The sequence below is a fragment of the Podarcis pityusensis genome (assembly GCF_964106645.2).
Source record: "Podarcis pityusensis genome assembly, chromosome: Z".
Lineage (NCBI taxonomy): Eukaryota > Metazoa > Chordata > Lepidosauria > Squamata > Lacertidae > Podarcis > Podarcis pityusensis.
The window spans coordinates 21,636,684-21,660,900 of record NC_138044.1 but is presented as its reverse complement, the minus strand read 5'-3'; the positions used below and the strand labels follow the sequence as shown (position 1 = coordinate 21,660,900).

The following is a 24,217-nucleotide window of genomic DNA, read 5'->3' as shown; positions in this document are numbered from 1 at the left end:
TAAATACTTTTACAGTTTATGTGGAACAATTCAACTTACTTGATCTCTTCCTCAGAGCTTAAGCTCACTGATGTTTCATCAGAATCAGAAGCTATGAATTCATCAAGACTATCTTCATCAAAATAGCCCTGAACAAAACACCAAATTGCATATTTTTAGAAGAGAAGTTTAGCTGTCCTTGCTTAAGCGTTTAGAACATCTGTTCACTCATCTGAACAATGCCAGGGTGAGTAAGGGACTATTTTAGTAATGACAAAACACATAGGAAAAGTGGTTAACAGTTACAACTAAAATATATTAAAAAAATAACTAGCTGTCATACCGAAAATAAATTTCAATTATTTCAGTGAAACTGTCTAGGACTTGGCATGTCTCACTGAAACTTTCATTAGAGACAGACAGATGTGATTTACCTTATTTTCTTTGCTAATATAATCCAGCTGCAAGCACCAAGGATGAGTCCAAATTCTGCTTAACATCTGGAAATCCTGGAAGAGCTTAGCTCCAGCTTTGCCTCTTCCACCTTCACTGCTGTTGCCGACACCTGACAATAGAGTTCAGAAGTTAAACTAAAATATTCATACTTGAAGTTAGCCAAATTAGCATTTGCTTCTTAAAAATACATCTTTCCTGCCCACCTCTCTCTCACACAAGCTTCTTCCACAGGTACAACATCTCTTATAACAGAGGAAGTTATTTAAATGACTGAATCAACATTTTCTTCTGCTTAAATTATTAAAATTTTGTAATTCCTGCTGTTCCTCATATTTGATAATCTGTAACAACATATCTACACACATGCTGTTTAATTTCTTGGCAGTAAGTTTTGGAGCTTATATGTTTCTGAATTCCAGTTTCTGGAAACCATGCAGGGTGGGTGGGTCTTGCGCTTCGGTCTTGCTTGCAAGATTCTCACAGACATCTGGTTGGCCACGGTGAGAGCAGGGCTCATTAGTAGGACTAGAAGGCCTACTGCCCTGATCCAGAAAGCTCTTCTTACGATCTTAACTAAATGCCAACTTTATTTCTATGGACTTAAACCTGGTTTAAAAATATTAAACTGAATACTGTATCCCTGACTGATGTTTGTCTGGGCTGCAAATTCTGAGAAAGTCTATAAACATGGTGTTTTTAAATATCAGAAATGTTAAATTATTGGACCTTAACGTTTTAAGCTGTGGTCTATAATTGTTATTCAATAATGATCAAAGAAGTATAGCTTTTCTGGATATTAAGCAGCAACACTGGTGAGATATAAATCCAATTCAGACAACAACATAAAATGTCTATTTAACAATTCCCTAAGTGGCAGAGATTATGGAAATAAACCCAAAGAAATAATGAATTAGCTTATCTACAGTGCCTCAAAAATTTCCAGAATTTCTGTGTATGTAAATGCTATAAAAATACTTTAGCTTGTGCAACATTCAGTATATTGGTGGTATTTTTCCCCATCATCTTAAAAATGTAACAATTCCTTCTGAATTGTGCATATTGGTGTACTTGGGCTTGCCACTCCTCCTCACACTGCTCACCAGCCCTGCCAGCCCACACACCCTTATTGCCAGCCCCCTACATTTACATCTGGCCAAGAGGGTTTGAAATTAGCAGGGTGCCAGGAGCATTTTGCGTCTAAAGATTCTCCATTTGTGAGCACCCGCAAAAGACTGGGTGCCATTTTTTTGCACCTGGCTGATGCTCAAGGATTACTGACATGTATGTGCTTTGAAGCCTCAAAGTATATGTTAAGGATAGACAATATGTTAAGGAGTTTAACAAAAAAAGCGTAGAGCACTTGGAAAACTGGAGTATGGTACCAATTTTTTATTGTCAGCACCAAATTAAACATGTATTAACAATTTCGACTAAAAATGTGATATTAACAATGTGTCACTTATGTGAATTGCTTATCAATTCACGCTTATCACAATAATAAACATAAAGTGTTGCTGTCCCCCCAGTGGCAACTAGACATTCTGTTTTGGCACCCACAACTCAGGTCCCAGAAGCCATTTGGTTCCTAGCTTTTCTATCACAGTTTCTAACACTGCTGGCCAACCCTGCTCCCACTACACCTCATCCAATCCTCCCTCACTTAACATCTCAACTCCTCCCTTTACACCTTGCCCTACAAAAACATTCCCTTCGCAGCTTGTCCAAAAATTCAAGCTCCCTTTCACAGCTCATTCCCACAATATCCTTCCCCCCCATTCCCTCAGAGCATGTCCCAAAAAACCACACTTTGCTCAGCCCACCTTCCCCCATAGCTTTTCCAATCCCCCTCCTCTCATGCCCTTAAAAGTTGACTCAACCCCAACCCTGCATCACTTTAGAGCTTGTCCCATTCCTGCCCCCCCCCCCGCCCCCGCAACCTTGCTGGCAGAGGGAGAGGGGGAATGGAGAAAGATTTCCTCTCCTTCATTCCGCTCTCTCCCATCAGTGGCAGCAACAGTGCAGGAAGACTACCAGTCTTGGATACATTCATACGCAATCACCAGCACAACAATAAAGGAGTCCAAATATAATATAGAGATATACTCTACAAGGGGTAGAGAAACCCATATGAATGGAAGTTCAGTATGATCTAAGGCAGCCCTTAAACAGAGAATTCTCCAAGCCCAATAAACTGAAGAGGACCTTGGAGGCAATCTAGTTCAATGCTCTTCCCAATATAGTTAATCCTGACCTAGAGTATTCCTAACAGATGACTGTCCAGCCTCTGCTTGAAGACCTCTAGCCAGGGAAATCCCACAATTTCTCTAGCTCATTGGTTCCATTGCCAAGCTACTCTTACTGACAAGACATATATTCTCATGTTCCAACTAAAATCTTTTCTCCTATAACCTAAGCCAATTAGACCTAGTCCTGTCCTCTGGGGCAGATGATCAAAGTTCTGCTGTGTGAGAGCCCGCAGTCTTCTCTTCTCCAGGCTAAACATACCCAGTTGTTTTTCATACCTTGACCACCTTTCACTGCCTTGTGGGATTTGATCGTGCAATCCTGGATTACACACACTCAATTTTTCGCTAATTTGTTGTTTAGTCATTTAGTCGTGTCCGACTCTTCGTGACCCCATGGACCAGAGCATGCCAGGCACTCCTGTCTAATAGGCATTATCAAAATGCGCTGCCCACATGGGCTACCTATGGGTCCAGCGAATAAGTGCAAATCCACTTCCACACCACACACCGTCAACAAGATCCCATGGATCAGCTCCTTGTTGGCATTAAAATCTGACGACAATAACTGACTTAAACTTTCAAAGCAGCCTTTCCCCTGAATGCCAGCTGAACACACAAACTGAAGCATTTCACATGCAGGGTCTAAACTTTGAGGCTAGTGTAGAAATTTAACAAAACTGTCACAGCAAAAAGCCTCTGGACAGTTAGACCTGCATCCACACATAGAGCTCAAGGATGCAATGGAATCAAATAAAATAAAGCCCAAAGTGATAATGGATGATCACTTACCTGTTAGATTATCCAAGTAGAACTGATACAGTTTACACTGAAGAGGAGTCATTCTAACAGCCAGAACATATTCATATTTTGGTGGCAGGAACTTTGTTAATGCTGTATAATCTTTCCTCTGTAAATTGTAAGTATTTTTTTAATGTGCCATAGAATACTGTTATAGAATAGTACAATTAGCAAACCAACTAAACATTGGACAGCTCCAAAATCTAAACTACAGAAAACAAAACTTGGTGAAAGACATTTATAATGTAGGAATCCACAATCCAGAATTCAAATGTTTATCACATAATTTTTTTTGCAGGCAGCCATGTGTCCGACCTTGCGGCCCCCGTGACCCCTGTCCCTCCTGGCTTACTAAATCCAGCAGAGGTGGGCTGACTCGTTGGGTGCAGAGTGTGGTGAACACTTTGCTAGTGAAGGGGTGGTCCCTGCTGCACTGAAAGAGGCAGTGGTGCAACTGCTCCTAAACATATCAGCCCTGGACCGTTTGGATTGGAACAGCTATTGGCCAGTTTCCAATACCCCCACCCCCATTTTAGAGAACATGGTGGATAGCGCTGTGGTGGGGCAGCTGGAGGCATTCTTGGAGAACACAATTATTTAGCTCCATTCCAATCTGGGTTCAGGCCTGGCCACGAGACTGTGTCACCCTGGTTTGCCCTGATGATTGACATCTACTCCATAACATCTGGATCAGGAGAGGCAGTGCGGTCCCTGGGCATGGTAGTGAAATGGATGAGGGAAAACAAGCTGAGATTGAATCCTGGCAATATGGAGAAACTATGGGCAAGCAGCTCCTCTATCTGAGAAATTGATCAGTTGCCTACTCTAGATGAAGTTACACTCTCCCTGAAGTTCAGTTTTGAAGTGCTTCTGACACTGGAGGTTCAGATAACCTCAATGGCTATAAGTTCCTTTTACCAACTGCAGTTGGTTCAACAGCTACAGTCATTCCTGGACCTGGCTACAGTAGTTAAGGCATTGGTTACTTCCAAGACTAGATTACTGAAGTGCTCTATGTTGGACTTCTCTTGCACTTGATCTGGAAACTGCAGTTAGTGCAGAATGCTGCAGCATGACTGATGACAGGAGCGAGGCCTTGTCAGGATATAACATCTGTGCTCAGAGATCAGCACTGAATGTAGCTTTGTTACCAGAGCAAGTTCAAGGTGTTATTATTAGGATATAAAACCCCTAAGAACCAGGGGCAGTTTAAGTATGAAATTATCCCACCCCACATGTGCCCACTTTGATTGGCAGAACTGGCACTACCACAGCTGCCACATAATACCTGTTCCACAATTTTAAGAACTCACCAATCATATAGTGTAGCAACACCTGCACTTTGGAACTCCCTGCCCATTGAACCCTTTTTGGTGTGTGCTAAAAGCTTTCCTGTTTAGACAAGCCTACCCAGATGCATTGAGGTAATTTTAATCTGTTTTGGTATTTTAACTTTTGTATGTACAGTATTTAAAATAATGTTATTTTTACTCAATTTTCTTTTTTCTTTTTGTAAACTCTTTGAGGTTTTCTACAATCAATCAGTGTATAAATTTTATGAAATAAGTAAAAAATTGTAATTATTTTGTTTTAGGCAATGGAACACATTGTAATTACATCCCTTTCCTCTCAGAATGTTTTACTATTGATTCTGTAAATCATAAAGCTGCATCCTATACTCCTTTATAAGCCACTGTAACAACTTACAGTGATTTTTCTTCTTTTTTCTGCAAATTCCTATTGTCATTAAAGAACTGAAAGTGTATCTGTGGTCAATACAAATAAACAGAATTCAAAAGCTGTTAAAAGTTAAGTAATCCTTAACTCTCAGATTGCAAGGCAATAAAAAACAAAGATTCACATACCTGAACGCATCCATTTAACATTTCATACAAGATGTGGGCACGTTTTTTCATCACCCTGACATCAGCCAAGGTAGAGTCCGCACACTGACCATTCTGGATGGGATTTATAAATCGATTTCGGAACTCCTTAATTGACCCAAGCAAATTCTCCTTGATAAAGTTAACCATGCAGTGATCTAAGGAACCACAAATTAAACTTTAGCTATATAGGTTTCTATGCCAAAATAGCTCCCATGAAATATTTTTTAAATGCACCATGTCATTTCCTATTTGGCAAGCAAGTTCAAAAGAAAACTGTTTAAAGGGGCACTACAATCTTGTACTCTGCATACATTAATACTTCTGGAAGCCCTGGAGGGTCCAGCTAGGACTCTCCTCTCTGCCTACTGCAAAGCTCTTCCAGGCATCCAGTTCAGTCACACCATTTATGAGCAGGTGACGCACTCCAGTCCCTTCCTTTCAAGACCTCCGGTCTGCATATTGCAGAGGCAGGAGTTGTGTACACAGGGAAGAGCAAACTTTGTGGGACAAATAGAGTATATGTGCGTGAGCATGCATATTGGGACCCAACAGAAGATCATTTGAATCCTGTCCTTCCATGGCACAGGATTGTAGCTTTGCAGACTATGTCAAACCTGGTAAGTATACAATGCTTGCATACCCATATTAAATCACATGAAGTCTATTGCTAAACAAAGACAGGGAATAAACCTAAGCAAAGTTCTCTCAGGCATATTTGATAATTTGATAAATGTGGTAACACTGTGTAGGTAATAACAGCTGAAGCACAGGCACATGTTTAAAAAAACACCATGCACTGTATCCAACCAAGTTTTGCTGATAGTAGACTCAGTAAGTTTTCTGGACCTAAATTAGTAAAGTTTAATAATTTCAATGGATCTACTCTGAGTGTGACTGACAAAGGAAATAACTGAATACACCTGAGGATTAGAAGGGAAGAAGAAAATCAAGGCTTCAGGAGTACTCACTTCCTCATATTAACAAAGCTTTTAAATTTTATTTTACTGAAATCACAGACATATATAAAATAGATGTTCAGGCAGGAAAGAAAAAACTGAGGGGACTGCACCTGGTTCCCAGAGTTCTTTGATCTCCTGCCTCCATCATGTGTTGAGGGATGATACCCAACCCATTCAGGTCATCAGCAACCAACTCAAATTGTACTTACATTCTATGAGGTTGTTTTGCAATGGAGTTCCTGTAAGAATGATCCTCCTCCTGGATCTTATAGAATTCATAGCTTTAGAAACAGCAGACGCTTCATTTTTCAGTATGTGTCCTTCATCACATATGACAAAGTCAGGGCCTGGTTTAAAAAAGGGCGGGGGGAGAGCCTACTTTGAATCTTGCTGATACCAAGAAGAAATACTTGACAGGCTTCTTACAAACATGCAGCTTAACTGCCACTTCTACTTTTATCCAGAGGTAACTACACCTACAAAAGGGAAGCATATGTGCAGTCTTTTGATGTGGCAAAACATTCACGCATGAGAGTCCAGATGGAAGATATGCATTTCCAGTCTAGAAAGGGCAAGTTCTCTATCTGCCCTGTACTGCCATGGCACCTCTGTGCTCAAAGTAAGATCTTTCAAGGAATTGCTCATGTGCAACAGCTTTTCAATGTGCATAATGTGACCCTCCTGAACGTGGTAGAAGATTACTGGGTATTTCATACTAGCTATGATTTTCCTTGGCATTTTCTCAAATAGAAAACAAAAGGATTACCTTTGGTAGTTTTTAATACCTATAGGCCAGAAAGGCAAGATTAACATGATAATCACAACTTTAATAAATATGTGCAAGAAACAACATCAATTGATCCAACAGCTTATTGAACATTATATGTTGGTCCACGGATTACAAAACACAGCGTTCTGTAGCAATTCCCTTGAAAAGTGTCCCAAGAAATTAACCATGCAGATTCTCTCTAGCAGTATTTCTCAATATGCATTTATAATTCCAGGCTATACCACCATCTACTGGACCCTAGAAATAAAGTCAATCTTGACTATAATCCTGTAAAAATGATCATTCTCCATAATTAATTTTCAGCAATATCCAAGTCAAGTTAGCAAGATGGGCAACACCTTGTACAAAACTATGTCTTGAATTTAACTATTTCTCCAAGGTGAAAGAAAATGCCACCTGGCAGATCTATTCAGTACATTACCCTTACCCTACAGGTACATGTTAGTAGATGGGCAGTCATTAGGTGACAAGGCAGCCTTTCAAGTATTGGAGGGAGGGTAGACAAATATATGGGGGGGACTAAAGCAAAAATGAAAACAAGGCAACAGTTCCTACATACTCAGGGGACTCCCTTGGTACACAGGAATGCATATGCATATAGATACAATATAGTCACAGACCAAGATGGAAAATGGAAATTAAGAGATTACGATGAGATCAAAGACCACTTTCAGAGTTGGTCACATTAACGACAACTATATGAAACACATAAAAAAGACAGCAAGAAAGGATTCAGTTACACAAGATCTAGGTTTCAAACGGAAGTGATCGAAGGGAAAGTGAAATTACTGAAGGCCGCATACAGCATATTATTAGAATGGGAGACGAAAGATGAAGAGTTAAAATCAGTTATGATTAAATGGGCACAAGATGTAGATCACAGCATTATGATGGAAGATTGGGGAAAATTATGGAAAACTGATTTAAAATTTACAGATTGTTCCCTACTGAAGAAGAATTACATGAAGATGATGTACAGATGGTACACAACACCAGTGCAGTTAGGGAAAATGTACAAAACTAGTTCAAATATATGTTGGAAGTGTAAGGAAAAGGAAGGGACATTTTATCATATGTGGTGGGATTGTAATGTACCATATTTTTCGCTCTATAGCACGCACCCGACCATAACACGCACGTAGTTTTTAGAGGAGGAAAATCCGTAGGCATGCCACCCGTAGGCATTCCCTCCGTAACACGCACAGACATTTCCCCTTACTTTTTAGGAGGAAAAAAGTGAGTGCTATGGTGCAAAAAATACGGTAATTAAAAAATTTTGGGAAATGATATACAATGAATTGAAGAAAATGTTCCATTTAACATTTGTTTAAAAACCTGAAGCATTTTTGCTAGGGACTGTAGGGAAAGATCTGCCAAAAAAGCTGAAAAACATCTTCATGTATGTAACAACGGCCGCGAGAGTTCTAATAGCACAAGGATGGAAGACTGAAGAAACCCCAATTAAAGAATCATGGCAAGAAAAATTGATGGACTATGCAGAACTGGCAAAATTGACATATAAGCTATGGGACAAGGATAACTGTGACTTTAAAGATGAATGGGAACCCTTTACAAAGTATTTGAAGATGCAACAAAGCAAACTGGACTCCTTGGCTGGCTTTGAATAAACATTCACAAACCTTTCTATTGATGTTAATCAGCTAAATAGTTTGAGGATCTATACAACTGTGTAACATGCAGAAAACAGCATTCTTAGAGAAATCAAAGACTGGAACTGAGGGAAAGCCAGGGGGGTGGGGGTCGGGGGGGGTTGTGTGGGAGGGTGGAGGGAGGGAGGAAAAATGGGGGGGGGGAATAAGGATGATATGTTTCTGGTTAATATAATTTGTTCTAGTTTTGAAGTTAAAAAAGTTTAAAAAAACAACAATATAGTCACAGAAGAAGTAAGGATTAAATAAAACTGACTACAGAGAAATATTTCAATCCTCAATCTAAGATACTATGCAGAAATATCATCATAATACAGAAATAAACAACCAATCATATATAAACGATCGACAAAATAGGAAACACCAAATGTATTGCTGCAGCATTGTTCCAGGAATTAATATGAAACCCCAAAACAGTCTGACAAGAAGACTGTGTGCTTCCAAGACATATGACATATTGAGGTACCCATTGAGAAGGGAGAGGGGAGGAGAATGAGAGGCAGCTGGGAATACGTGGCCTCTTCCAACTCCTAACAACTTAAAGTAAATGATCCTGGATGATGAGGTTAGAGCTGGGGAGTTGCATGCCATGAGGTACAAAAAAACTTCCCTTCCTGCACTATACAGATATGTTTTAAGAGAACAGAAAGCAAAAACACCTTTTCCCCACTCTCCAGAACCCCCAAACACCAGCATTTTATTGCCGAAGGGGTGGGAGTGTAGAAAAGAGAAGGGAGACCACCTCCTCTCCTCTTTTCTGAGAGGAGGTTTCAATGCTTCTATTCTGGCATGGTTGGAATTCCTCTTGGGAAGCTGGAGAAGACTGCAGAGTTGTGTTTTGTGTGTGGAACTCCAGCTGCTAGAGGGACCCACTTTACACATACCTGCTTCCAAATATGTAATGGACGAACTACCTATCCATCAATGTCCCCTGCAACAGAGGAAGCGTCAAAGCGATCTGATCATTATGACCAGTTCACATAAAACAATTTGCATAACATTCTGGCTTACCTGGATCAACCAGTGCTTTATTAAATATTTCCTTGAGTTTCCTGCTCTTCACATTTCTCCCTTGTGCAAGGTTACGGTACATCTCATAGCCTATGATCATTACACCCCCTTCATCCTGCCATCTTTGGAGCAGATAGCTTCTCTCTTGAGGGCGTTTCACTGTTGCTAGTTCACAGACCTTGTGAAAACAGACAAAAAAACCTGAATTTCCACCCCCAACCAAACATGCCATTAATGTACTTGCAGAATGTTAAATACTGAAAATGCTCATACTCAATGGATAAACTTCTCACACATTCAACACAAATGTTATTGTTTGCATTTCTTAATTATGTAATTTTTCATGATTGAAACTGAATGTACCCTGAAGTCCATCGTGAATTATACATACCTCAAGTTTCTCATCGTCTTCTAAGCCTTCTTGCCATTTCTCAAATTCATTCAACCAATTCAGGGCTGTGTTCAGCGGACAAACAACAAGAGCTGTCCTGAAATCCATCTTGTCGCACAACAGAATAGTATGAAGAAAACTAACTACCTTCAAGGGAGAGGAAGTCAAACAAATCACCTTTAATATACGTCTTCACATTTTTATAAAGAAAAAAGCAGCTACAAATATGCTTTTTAAAAAATGTGGTGACTAACATGGGGCAAAACTAGCTGCTTTTCATAATGAATTATTTATTAGGGGTTTGTGTGTGAATCAAAGCCTTTCTCCTGCGTGTATTTGCTATGCAACCAACTAATTTTGATTTCTTCCAATATAGCTGTTTAGTGGATCATCTCTCTCTAGGTAGTTAAATTCACTGCCAGGTGTTTGTGTGTGAAAAGGGGCTTGTGCGTAGCATGTTAATCCATTCCAAGATGTACAACTTTAGTGTAGGAAAACCCAAGGAAACTCTGGCACTTAAAGGTATACTTTGTTTATATTCAGGTTGGGGGGGAAATGCTACCCAGAGAGGCAAAAGATACCCCCTCAAACCCTCAGCCTTTCAAACTTCTGACTGTAGAACAACACATGCATAGCCTTTTACTCATTTATTGGGTGCAGTCCTGATATTTTCCTATTATGTTTTCTCCCCTGCAAGGTTACAGCATTTTCCCAGAATGCATTGTTATACCTGAAAAAATGCAGTATTTCCCTAAGATAGCACATCTACTGCTTTGAGACTGCTTTAAGGAACAAAATTTCACAAGCATCACAGATAGCCAACCATCACTCATGCTATAAGCTGTGATGGGAATGCATGCCCATGGTATTTTGTGAGATATTTCTCAATTTTCTTTTTTAGTTTTTTTTATTGTTTTAGGGGCTAGGTGTTCAATGACTGTAATACTACAACAAAGGAACATTCTTCCAGTAATCAACACAGCTACACTATGCTTCTGCCAGTTCTTTTTCGAAAGAAGTAACATCGTGTGTGCGCGCACGCGCAGTGTTAGATACTCAGATATATGAGCTAGGTGCCAAATTAAGATTACAGTCCCAAAATGGAATGTCTAGTTCCCATTTTGGGGTAAGACAGCTATAAGGTCTTATTTTTCAAATGATGGACTGACTGTGATTGATTCTCAGTTAAACATCTGGCTAGTTCAGATGACCACCTTGAGCTAGGTTAAGAACTTGAAAACTTAAAGAAAAGTTGCTTGATCCAGGGACAGTCCACTTATATGATGGCCTATTCCTATCTCTTTTCTTACTGATGACTGCTCCTGCTCAGGCTGCACAGAAAAAGTGTTCTCGTTCTTGAAATTCATTCTGATTGTGCAGAACAGAATGTTGGATGAGCACAGGGGAAGCTAAAGTTCAAATTCCCAGATCAACTAACAAGCTCACTGGATGATTTGGGGACAAGCTGTTTTCTCAGTCTTACCTACCTCACACAATTGTTCAGACGATAAAACTGGATACCCACCCTTCATGGAAAGTGTTTGAGCCCCTTGGAGGAAGAGTGGTATCAAGATGTAATAAAATCTCTCCTCCCTGCACCAAGCTATTCTCCCTACAGCGACTACAAATAAACTGGATATTGTATTATTGCCTTAAGATGGAAACTATAACAATAAGGCTAAAAAAGGCAATGGGAAAACACACACAAATAGTCGGGAGAAGGCTTTTACATTTACACGATGCTGCAGCTTTTACCAAAGCTAGAAAGAGCAAGTTCTATCCCTGCCAACAAATTCTTTAAACATACCTGCAAGGTCTTTCCCAGACCCATACAGTGGGCAAGAATGCATCCAGAGCCTGCAGATTTCCTTGTTTTTTTCACAGATTCACAACAGCAATCCCACATAAACTGTACACCTAGAAGTAATATTTTCAAAAGATCCTTATAGAAATTATAAATACTCTGCATTACTTATTTTTTTTAAAAATCAGCAATAAACAAGCACTATTTCTTGCTTTGACTTATAATGGCAGTCACAGAACATGGCAACATCTCTCTAACCCTACCAGTTAAAAAGGTAAACTCATAGAAATCCAGAGTTTTGGGGGCAAAGCTCCTGCCACAGTTTCTTACCATCAACTTGATGTGGCTTCAGCTTTGTAACTATGTCACGATGAACTTGTACTATAGGTTCTTTGGTTTCTTCATCTTCATCTAAAACCAGCTTAGTTGTAATTGGACATTTCATTGGTGTATCTTCTAGTTCTATCACCTGGAAAGATTTTTGTGTGCAATTAATTCAAGCTGTTACAGAAACAACAAAGCTACTCAGAGCTAACACCAGAATAAATATTGTGAAGCCTCACTTTTTCAGTTGCAAGAAAATGGATTTATCCCAAGATATGAAACAATTACTCTGTATTTGACAGGGAGCGTTCCATGCCAAGTCAACAAATGAGGCTTGCATCATAGTCATGGACTTCATTTGAAAACTGTAAATTGGTGCTTCATATGTGTATGGGGACAGTGTTGGAAAATGGAGGCACTCTGGTCAAAAGAAATGAGCTAAAGCATAAATAATAGTTAAGCTAGAAATGAAAGTGCCCTGGGTTTCTATATCCTGTTTCTGGGGAATGCAGTAATGCTTGCTTCTAACCTGATAACAGTTGGATCTTTGAATAATTTGTTCCATGCAACAACAGGAGATTCTCTTAACCACAAGCTAGGAGACGTAATAAATAACAAGATGAAAGATAAAGAAAAATTATTAAAAGATAATCCAAAAAGAACTCTCTTAAGAGAATCTAGTATTTTTGTCTTAAGACAGTCTTTAAAAGAATCTTTCATTTTTAAAAAAACAATTCCAGTAGCACCTTAAAGACCAACTAAGTATAAGCTTTCTAGGTATGAGCTTTCGTGTGTATACACACTCCTTCAGATACTCTGAAGCAGAGGTCGCTACCTCAAATACGCTGAAGCAGAGGTTGCTACAAGGTCGCTAGCAGATGCTTGTGGATGTGCTTGTCTATGTTGCTGTGTTCAACCCCAGTACTCCACGTAGGGCTGGGTGAGATTTCTGTCTGAAACCTTAATGAGCTGCTACCAATCAGTGTAGAAAACATTGAGTTAGATACACCAACAATCTTAACAGTTCCATGTTTTTACATAGGATTGGATAATCAAGAGTAATTTTTCTTAAAGTTGTTAAATACATTCAACAAGTGTTTTCTGAACATTATTGTACTTTTCACACATGGGTACTATCCAGCTTGTGCTGCCCCACTGACAGAAGGCATCCATGAGCAAAACAGGGAAGGAGGCTATTTGGAAGGATTCATCTGATCTGGAGGACAGATGAAAACTGTCCTCCAAAGGAACACAGGAAGCTACTTGAGATCAATTGCTGCAGGGCCATCTAGTTCAGTATAGTTAACACTAACTAGTACTGGCTGTTCAGAGTTTCAGACGGGTTTTTCTAGCCCTACCTGGAGGTACACCTATTGTTTAAAATATCAACCAGAATGGGCTTGGGTAAATAAAAATATCGTAAGCATGTGTCTGAAAGAGTAGTTTGTTGGTAAGAGTAATAATAATAAATGAATACGTTTAAAATGTTTGTAGCATTTTAAGTTTCCCAGGAAATGCTACTGCACACTGAAGTTTTCTATTATAATTCCCTCTTAGTGCTTTCAAGGTACTACCAGCACCTGGTAGGATTAAGATTCCCCAGCACCAAAGTGTTCAAAGCTAACAACAAACAGACTAATCCCTGATGCCCTTTGTATATAATAAGCAAACTTACTTCTCTTAGCTTCTCCCTCTCACGTTCCCTTTCCGCAATGCGCCGTCTTCTCTCTTCCTCTTCTTTCAGAGCATTTTGAGTTTCTCTTCTGAGCTTATCATCTTTAAGTATCTTCCGTATTTTTTTCCTGCCTTTCCCGGGAGATTTTGAATCATCATTATCATCATCATCAGAATTACTCTGTTAAAATCAGAAGAAAATACTGATTGAAAGTCTACCATATTTTCATGCACACTGATGAGTGTTGTAATAAAAAGGAAACAATGAATAGTCTTGTAAATAAAGACACTAATATGAACCTAGCTACTTAATATTATTTTAAATGGTGCCAAATATTAGTAGTATACAATACACGGCAACCGTAGCTGAATAAAGTGCATTAGAAAAGAAGTTTTCAAAACTGAATGGCTAGTTTGTCACAATTGTATTTACTTATTCGCGTGAGCACTTACCAAACAAGGATGCCCTTAGTGTATTTCAGAAGCACCCTAAATACCCCAAAGTTGCAACACAAACTGTTTTTGAAGGTCCTCCTGTTTCAAAAGTGGCTTGCATGCAGTGTAGGACAAAAAGGAGGGAATCGAAAGTAAGACGTGCAACAGTGGCAAACTACAATTTATTCTGAGTACAGCAATTGCAACATGTTGCAGTAATAAACTCTTCATGGGGCATATTTAATTCTTTCAGAAGCTCCACCAAAAAAATACTACCATATGGCAGTCGTATCAAAGCATATTCTATTAGATACTACCAATTGAATCCAACCATTTGTCTTACCTGAATGGGTGTTACTTCACTACCTATTGTCCAAGGCAGAAAACAGGGTTCAAGGCTGCTTCCTGCCCTCATTCAATCCATTTTCTGACGAGAATGACACAGAGCCAGAGCAGATGATTAACAAAATGAATACTGGAAGAAGAGAAGTCAACTCATGCACAAACAAACTTGAACCAATAGACAAGAGAAATGGACCTTGGCAAAGGAAAGAGCCTACATAGATTTGCAGCCCACCCATAGAAGGGGGTGGGGGGTTGTGGTGGTGTGACATCCATGAAATTGACTATTCAGGTGAGACCAATAGTCCACTTTCTATGGGTGGCAAGCCATCACATGGAATGTACCAAAAGAGACATTCTCAATAGTTGGGAGGTGGGGGCAGCAGCGGATGTATGAATTAGATCTGCAGAAGCACCTGTTGTAAAAACTCGCCACCCAAGAGAAGCATCTGCATATGCAAATTTATCCATTTTGTAATGCTGGGCAAAGGATTTTGAAGTAACCCATGCCGTGGCCTTGCATATGTCCTGAAGCAAGGCATTGGTCGCAAAGGCCACCACAACCGAAGCTGATCTAGTAGAATGGGCTATGATATTTGAAAGCACAGGTAAATTAGAAGACTTGTAGCCAAAAGAAATACAGGCTTTCAGCCAACAAGTTATTGCAGTTCGAGAGAACTTCTTGCCCAAAGATTGTGGATGAAAGGAGACAATATGTTGTGAAGTTACTATATACCTCAACTGAAGGTCCACTGGACAGTGAGGGAGTGCCATGCCTTCTAAAGATCAAGGGGATGACTTAGATTTGAACAGAAAGAAGGCAAAAAAACTGCCCTGGGTTGTGATAAAAAGCAATAATTCCCCTTGCAAATGAAGGCTGGATCGGTTCAGAGAACTACAGAGTCTTTGAAAACACAGAGGAACCAGTCAGTAGACGGGGTCCCAGGTTGGAAACACACAGAGCTGATGTGATGGTGATGAGGAAGAGCACCTTAAAGGAAAGAATTCCTAGAGGAACAGTGTGAAGCTCAAAGAAAGCCACTGGAGAGCTTGCAGCACTTTGTGAAGACTCCTAAGATGGAAAGCAGTGTGCTAAAGGAGGCAAGAACAGGGAGGCATCTTTCAAGAAGAATTTCAACAGTGGATGGGCACTAAATTAATTATACCTTCAAACCAGCACCACTCATGAATGGTTTACCACATGCTCTGGTATCTTCTATTGGTCAATGGGATGCTAGAATAGTTGTCACCACCTATGCAGTTCAGAATGCTTTAGATGGCGCCACTCAAATGCTAGGCTGTCAGGTCAAAATGGCACCAGCAGTACTGAGGCCATTCCAATCACAGCTACCTGAGAGTCTGGGCCAGAAGTGGAAGAGGAGGAAAGGCAAACAATAATCAGGGGATGGGGGCTAGGTTGACAGGGCACTGATGCCCAGAGCCCCTTCTACTTGCTACCTTGCACTGAACTTTGGCAGCTGAGGCTTCTGAGGTGTGGCAAACAGATGCAGTTGTTCTAAAAACTCACCCTGGCAATGGACACCCCCCCCCCGAAACCTTAAGAGACTAGCATCTGGCATCCCGAAATGGGACCCCTTTGTTGAGATGTTGAATGGAGGTCTACCAATAGTGAGAGGCAAACTGATATAGGAACGTAAAGGAGCTTGTGCTGAGAGTTGGCAGCGTAGAGCTGGTATGACAACAGGACAACAGGAACCATTGGTTTTACCAAGTGTGAAGAGCCCAAGACATAACCGGGATGGTTGACAGAAAGAGGTCTTGAGCTAGCAGCTAGGCTGCTTCAAACAAGGTGAGGAAAAAATAGTGAGAAATTCAGCCAGGAGGAGGGAGAAAAACCACAGAATAAAGGTGAACTTTAAAAAACATGTGATCAAGGGAACAAAAGGCTAAAACACAGTGGTGGAGGAAAGCTTAAAAACAGTAACACACTCAACCACTCACACAAGTTAGAAAAACTCGCAATGGGTCCAAGGTCAGCAAGTACAAAGAGAGACAGGCTAAGTTAAGAGTAAAGCTGACATGTCCACCCCAAGATGAAGGCAGGGGATGGACTGAATGAGGGCAGGAAGCAGCCTTGAACTCAACTCTATAATCATTTATTTCCTTGGATAATAGGTGGCGAAGCAACACCCATGTGATGGCCTGTCACCCATGGAAAACACCAAAATTATAAGAAAGCCTTGTAAGAAGCTGAAACAGTAGGGGGAATGTGAGGAATCGTGTTTCTACATTCAGGGTGAAGCTCAGTCATTTTTGCCACTGCCAGGAAATACATGGTTAAATTCAATGTTGTTACATATACAGCAAAGAAATATTACTTTTGTATGCTGCTACTTCTGTCATTATTTTGTTATTTTAGTCTTCCTGTTAATATGAAAGTGTTCCTGAGGTTTTAGATCTTGTGATGTATTGCTGTTCTCCTTGGTGTAAGCTGCTTTGAGCAACTCTTTTTTTATTTTTGTGTGTGGAAAAGCAGCATATAAATAAAGTCATGGCAATTTATTTCACAAGAATAATAAAGAGAGGCCAGGATCCAAAGAGATTCTTAGGATCATGCAAAGGACTTAACAGCATCATACGAAATGACAGTTCTGACTCCCTCACTCACCTTGAAGAGCTGACCCATCCCTCTGCCATACTAAACTTTTTTTAGAAACTCTCTTCAGGTTTAAATGGAGTTTGCCTTTTACTGTGGGGAGAGGCACTATTTGACATGTGCACTCTAAATCCTCAAGGCCACAGAACTTATTTCTGTGCAATACCTTGTTCTCACTGGATGAATCCTCCTGGACTTTTATGCGTCTTCTTTTCTTCTTCTGCTTGTAACTTCGCTGATTTTCTTCTAATTCAGCTTTCTTGGCAGATCTGAAACATTGAAGAGGATTCACAGATCTTCTGTTCATGGATTTTTTGCTCAATTACTACTAAACCAACAGATCCAAAACTGAACTTAACAGTGGAGATGTCATTTTCACTTCCTCTGCCAGAAGATTAAATATATCATGCATCAATTTGAACACAAACTGTAGCAGTTGTTTCTGCTACTTGTTATTAACTAATTAACGCCTCTAGTTTCACCTGCACCAACGTTTCATAATGAAGCACTATGATGATAGCCTCTTTTCCTATGCTCTACTCAAAAACTAATGACTCAGATAACCAGGAATGCACTCCTGCTTAAGGAATTAAGAAACTGGTAGTTGCAACAAACTTGAAATTAATGACCCCTTAATAATGTTTATAACACAATGAACTGTTTTGGTATAAGAACGTAAGAACAGCCCTGCTGGATCAGGTCAAAGCCCCATCTAGTTTAGCACTCTGTTCTCACAGTGACTAACCAGATGTACCAATGGGAAGCCGCAGGGATGTGGGTGACACTGTGGTCTAAACCACTGAGCCTCTTGGGCTTGTCAATCGGAAGATCAGCAGTTTGAATTCGCGAAATAGGGGGAGCTCCTGTTGCTCTGTCCCAGCTCCTGCCAACCTAGCTGTTCAAAAACATAGCAATGCAAGTAGATAAATAGGTACCACTGTGGCAGGAAGGTAAACAGTGTTTCTGTGTGCTCTGGCTTCCATCAGTGTCCTGCTGCACCAGAAGTGGTTTAGTCCTGCTGGCTACATGACCCGGAAAGATGTCTGTGGACAAATACCAGCTCCCTCGGCCTGAAAGCAAGATGAGTGCCGTAACCCCATAGTTGCCTTTGACTGGACTTAACCATCCAGGGGTCCTTTACCTTTACCCTTTTCCAATGGAAAGCCAGCAGGCAAAACACGGGCACTACAGAACTGCAACACCAGCACTTTATATTCACCTGCAATTGCCAGCACCTGTGATACCCAGCACTTGGTATTCAAATCCATGCTGCCTCCAGCAGTAGAGGTAGAACATACCATGCTAAACTTGTGGTAAAGTATTCATATTAATGAACTCCTTGTTGACTAATTGTTGACCTAATATTATGTATTGCAGTAGAGGAACATTGGTCTGAAGAGATCTAAGGGTTGTCTGTTTTACAACTTAAGCTGAAGATATATTAAATTTTTAGAATTGATAAACTGCTTAAAACTCTTTAAAATCTACAACATAAAAACATTATGCAGGATCATTATAAGCAATATGGACAGTAAAAACAGTAGAACTGTAGTACAGTAAAATAGTAGTATAAAGGCAAATAAAAACAATGTCTGATCCATTTCTGATGGTTTACTAGCTAAGCCTCACATGAAGTTTGATGCACTGGCTTGGGGATTTCCTATCGACCACTGCCTGGGCTATGGACCAGTTCTGTTCTATTTTGGGGTGGTGGGGGATTTCCTGTGTCAGTTTCACACGTGTTCATCACTCATTAATCTGTTTTATCCAGCTTTCCTATATCAATCTGCATTTAGTCCAATAAGACACATTATAGTTGTTTGCATTTTGTCCAGAAAGGCATGTTATTTTATATGCATTTTGGAACCTTTCTGAGCGAAGGCCTACATCAGGGGTCAGCAACCCATGGCTCCAGAGCCGCATGTGGCTCTTTTACACCTTTGATGCGGCTCCAGGGCGGATACTAGAGAGGGGAGGAGGCGCATTGTGCGTCCCGACACTCCCCACTGTGGCGGGCGCTGTACTGGCTGTGACGTCGCATGGGGGCGGTGCGTGCGTTAGTCACGCACCATCCCGACGTCACCTTCCCGCCCGCCCGCCCACTACATTGTAAGGGGCATGTACGCTGGTCACTGCATTGAAAGGGGGCATGTACGCTGGTCACTGTTTTGAAGGGGAGTGAAGAACACACACACAAAAAAAGGTAACTTGTTAATTTAATGTTTATTTCTATGAGGAGGAGTAATTCTGAGGGGTCAAACAAAGAAATAATAAAAAAGTGACAAAAAAAAATATTTTTATAATGATGAGTTTTGCGGCTCCCAGTTGTTTTTTCTTCGGAAACGGGTCCAAGTGGCTCTTTTTGTTGCGGACCCCTGGCCTACATCAAAAATCTGTAGATGTTTAAAAACAGAAAAACGGCATGCTAGTTTGGGAAGTGCAAACCAGGTTGGTTTACTTTAAAACATGGACTGAATGAGTTATCCTTCAGTTTTCACATCTTCCCCCACCCCAGAAAGAAAGATATGCAATACAGTTCCTGGCTGAAAATCAAACTCTCAAGAGCATATTTTTAGAGTGAAGTACCTTGTTCTAGGACGCTGATCATCTTCAGATTCACTGACTTCTTCACTGACTCCAGATTCATTTGCTTCCGAATTATCTGAATCCTCACTGCTTACTTTAAGGTTAAACAAAAATTGGTATCATAATTGCTGCATCAGTATTAAAACACTTGTAGTTAAGTACTTGACCATCGTTTATCAACATTTTAATAGAAAGCCACTAGAAGTACAGTTGACTCACATCTTGAATGCAATTAATTTGCAAATTTTCAACTTTTTAAATTTTGGTCCAGGAACCAAGAGAATTCAGTTTGTCGCAAAGGGCAAACAGGAGAGAGGGTAATAAGAGAGATTTCAATCCTTTCACCAACCACAGTTACCCACTCCCTGCTACTAACATTGCAACTGCTGAAATACTCAGCTTCACGCAAGCCAGCCCACAGCTGAGAGCAGGAGTAATCTTGTAACCTCTGCACCTGAAATGTACATCTCTGGAGTGTGGAACCAGTTAAAAGCAGAGACTGGACCACTGCTACATTTTGACTGTATTAGTGTTTTTTAATTGTTTTAACTGTCTTCAATTCATGTGGGGTTTGTCCAGATAAGACTGAGCAACTTGTTGGTGGGTGGTTCCCTAGACTGGATGGATGGGGTGTTGCCTGCTCTTGATGAGGTTACACACCCTCTGATGCAGCTAGTACTGCAGCTTGGGGATACTTATGGATCCACTGTTGTCACTTGTGGCACAGGTTGCCTCAGTGGGGCGGCATGCCTTCCAACAGTTTCAGCTGGTGGCCCAGATGTGCCCCTCTCTAAACAGGAGTAGCCTAACTTCTGTTGCCTAGGCTCTGGTAACCTCTAGGTTAGATTAAATTAGTTATATGTAGAGCTGCCTCTGAAGGTGGTTTGGAAATTTCAGCTAGCGCAGAATTCAGTGACCAGATTGCTCACCAAAGCAAGATGGTTTGAGCATATATTGCCTGGAAAGTACTGGTTTCAACCTATACAGGCTTCAGCAGCTCAGGACCATTATACCTCAAGGACTGCCTCTCTCCATATGAACCCTTAGATCATAATTTAAGACCTTTCTTTGTGTGCCTCCTGCACGAAAGGAGTATTCCACAGAACTGAGCTGATGACACAAAATGGTCAGTTTCTCATTTTTGCCAAATAAGCCTCACCAACTCAGGGAATGACAAACAACAGTACTGCAGATGATCACAGTGACTGAGCTGGGACATAAGGACTCAGGGAACCCCTGAGGCACCTTGGACCTAAACTCTTCAGGGCTTTAAAAATTAATACAAAACCTTTAGGTAGGTGATGTCTGGCCAGTTGAAATCACACAAATCAAATGCATGAAAGGTGGAGAGCTGAAAAGCTCTTTTTGCACAGGCTTCTCCAGCCACAAAGAGCTTTTAAGCTTTCAGATTTGCTTACTAGGCTCTGGGAGGCTCTTCTAAGAACTCAAATGACCCTGAGAGATTTCACAGGAACCTTCCAGAGCCTGGGCCTTGCTTCAGGGGGTAGGACTCATTCAGTGTGCCGGCTCCAGAAGGTAAGGGTGGCCGTGTGGGTATGTTCAATGGGGTTCTTTTTAACTATATGTAATTTTGACTACGACCCCAGAATGTACCCACCCCCACACACAAGTTGCGAGTCAACTGTAGAAATATGTCCAATATTACAAAAAATAACAAAAAGAGAAAAGTAGAACCTGTGCCACCTGCTGATCACACACTGGCATGTTTCAGAAGAAACACTTATTTCATTATTTAAATGTGGGTGAAGAATTATGAGGGTTTAGGACTTCTGAGTTTCTAACAAAAAACAGGGGAAAGGGGCTAAGAAAAGTACAGAAGATACTGCTGGTATTTACCGGTAAGGTATTTAAGAGGTACTAGGACACTACCAAGTGGGTATTATGATCCTCCACTTGCCTGAAGGCAGTTCATTTTTTCCTACCTTCAAGCAAGTGAAGGATGGTGGCATCCTAGTGCTTACTGAGTAAAGATATAAAGCTGTTTCAACAGGTATATTATTTTCAGTGCTATCCAAAATAAAACTTATGCTAAAACAGTTCAGCAGAATTAGGCAGAACAATGAAATGTAATTATCTTATTTGTATAAAAATAAAACAAACAGTAGCAGACAATACCTGACTTTGGTAAACTTCTTTTTTAATTGTGAAGAAATGGAAGAAAATAAACAGAGAAAGTGACACCGGATGCAAAACACCAGTGCAGTCTCAATCTGCTTGCATTCATGCCCTCTAAATACTTATTAAGGCCAGAATCCAAAGAGCTTACTTAACAGTGAAATCCTAGAAATGTCTACTCAGATGTTAGGCCCAACAAGGCTGCAACACCATACACACCTACCTGGGAGTACGCTCTATTGATAACGAGACATACTTCCAAGTAGATATACATAGGATTGCACGGTATGTGTGTCTGTTGCCTGGCACGTATCCAGTGGGATTTCCTCTTCCACAGTAATCTCCCATCCCAAACAAAGAACACAAGTCAAGAGCCTCCTGGGGATGCGCAAGCTAGTTCTAAAACAGGAAGATAATTTAAAGTTCTAAATTAAGATTAGAATAAACATTTGGGAAAAGGTGAGAACTCCCTAAATCTATGTATTTATCATTTCAAGACATACAATGTTCTTAAGTTCGCATGCTGAATCATCATGATTTCAACTATCAAGTAGCAGCTGATTCAACAGAATTCTAAACTCGCTGCTCAATTATTTTTTTATAATGACCAGGATGCAGAAGTAATTCCACAAGGTCAAGGGGTTTTAAGCTTCTGCATGTTCAACAACAACAATCTGTTTCACATGGCACTTGTGAGATCAGATAAAACTGGCCATATTCAGGGTGATATGGTTGTAGTTTGGGTAACTGATATGGACTGCCATTTTTGTTTTTATGTTTTATACTGTAATGGTCATCGGCCTCAAGCAATAATAATTTGTCTCAATGTCATGGCTAAACAATTTTGGAACTAAGGAAAAGAAGTTTGTGAATCATTAGATCTGCTGTTCAAAGGAAACAATTCTCACTGGGCATTCCCAAAACCTTGGGAAAACAAAAATGCTCTAAAAATACTGGCCTTTCTCTCCGAACCCAATACACAACTAAATTATCCCTTTCCTGAATTGTTTGACCTTCTGCATCATCCTACCTGATTTCATCTACTCTAATCAATGTGAGACCCCTTGGAGATATGCCATTATCAGTGAGGGATTGGCACACACATCTTAGAGGTTTCTGCTGCATCTACCCCACTACTCCATGCTCATTTGTCCAACAGAACTGGTATTCTATTGTTGTACTTTATTGATATACTTCAATGAGACTGTAAACAACTTTGAAAGACCATTTCCTGAAAAGTGGTAAATAAGCCTTTCGTGTGAATAAATAAGCATTTTTAATTCTTGCTTCAAGAACTGCCAGAGTATGGATTATCAGCAATTTGACAGATGCATTCCAATAAAGTAGCAATAAGAATTGTACCACTATCTTCAAGGACCAATATGTTAGCAAAATAATGGCTGCCTATACAGCCCCTGATATGTAGACACACACCACACATTTTAGATTTTGTACCTTTCCTTCTGTTCCTGCGTTTAACTTCTTTTGCCTCTTTAGCTTTTTCCTTTTTCTCTTCCTCAGACTCTCCATCACTCGTGGTCAACTTATGTCTTAACAAGCGGTGTCTGTATCTGGGTTTCTTAGCCCCATCAGCATCTGAATCAGAGTCAGACTCATCTTCCTGTTCATTCTCTCCTGTCACAAAAAGGGGGGGAACCAACATAAAGCTTCTCCCATACAATTTATTTTTCCAGCTCGTATCAGTATCAAAGGGAGGTAATGACAATACATACCATCTACATTATGAAGGATTTGAGTTTAGCAGTTATTACTTTATTATTATTTATTAAATCTATTCACTAAGAAGAACACATTTCAGTTCTTTTTAATATGTGAATGATATTGTGCAAATAATTAAGTATTCAAGTTATATTTAAGAGTGTCATAGGATTGAAGGCATTATATGAACGCTTCAGCACAACCTTACACTGTGAGCAGATGGCTATAATAGCTATCTGCTCACAACTAGCTGCCATATGAGTTCAATTAGAGCTTCTTTTGGTCTAAAATGAGGTGCTGGTACTCATATATTGATGAAAGTGCTGTGGGTACCAGCACAAAATGGCTGCTACATGTTCAGGAAAAAAGGAGTGTCAGTACTTACCATTAAGTA

General features: G+C 40.2%; 1 protein-coding gene across 6 annotated transcripts in view; it reads right to left on the bottom strand.

Annotated features, from left to right (window-relative positions):
* Positions 1 to 24,217, bottom strand: part of ATRX (ATRX chromatin remodeler) — an 89,832-nt gene that overhangs the window by 22,740 nt on the left and 42,875 nt on the right. For 5 of the 6 annotated variants that reach the window (XM_080989700.1, XM_080989702.1, XM_080989701.1 and 2 more), the window contains 13 exons: positions 23,560 to 23,739; positions 19,969 to 20,062; positions 17,549 to 17,651; positions 13,990 to 14,169; positions 12,321 to 12,459; positions 11,994 to 12,103; positions 10,187 to 10,333; positions 9,796 to 9,973; positions 6,534 to 6,671; positions 5,345 to 5,520; positions 3,471 to 3,588; positions 414 to 544; positions 40 to 128 (listed from right to left, as the gene is read on the bottom strand). In XM_080989700.1, coding sequence (XP_080845826.1) covers positions 40 to 128; positions 414 to 544; positions 3,471 to 3,588; positions 5,345 to 5,520; positions 6,534 to 6,671; positions 9,796 to 9,973; positions 10,187 to 10,333; positions 11,994 to 12,103; positions 12,321 to 12,459; positions 13,990 to 14,169; positions 17,549 to 17,651; positions 19,969 to 20,062; positions 23,560 to 23,739 — 1,783 coding nt within the window. Of the gene's footprint in view, positions 1 to 39; positions 129 to 413; positions 545 to 3,470; positions 3,589 to 5,344; positions 5,521 to 6,533; positions 6,672 to 9,795; positions 9,974 to 10,186; positions 10,334 to 11,993; positions 12,104 to 12,320; positions 12,460 to 13,989; positions 14,170 to 17,548; positions 17,652 to 19,586; positions 19,776 to 19,968; positions 20,063 to 23,559; positions 23,740 to 24,217 lie in introns of those variants that run through there. The other variant, XM_080989705.1, reaches the window with a different exon arrangement.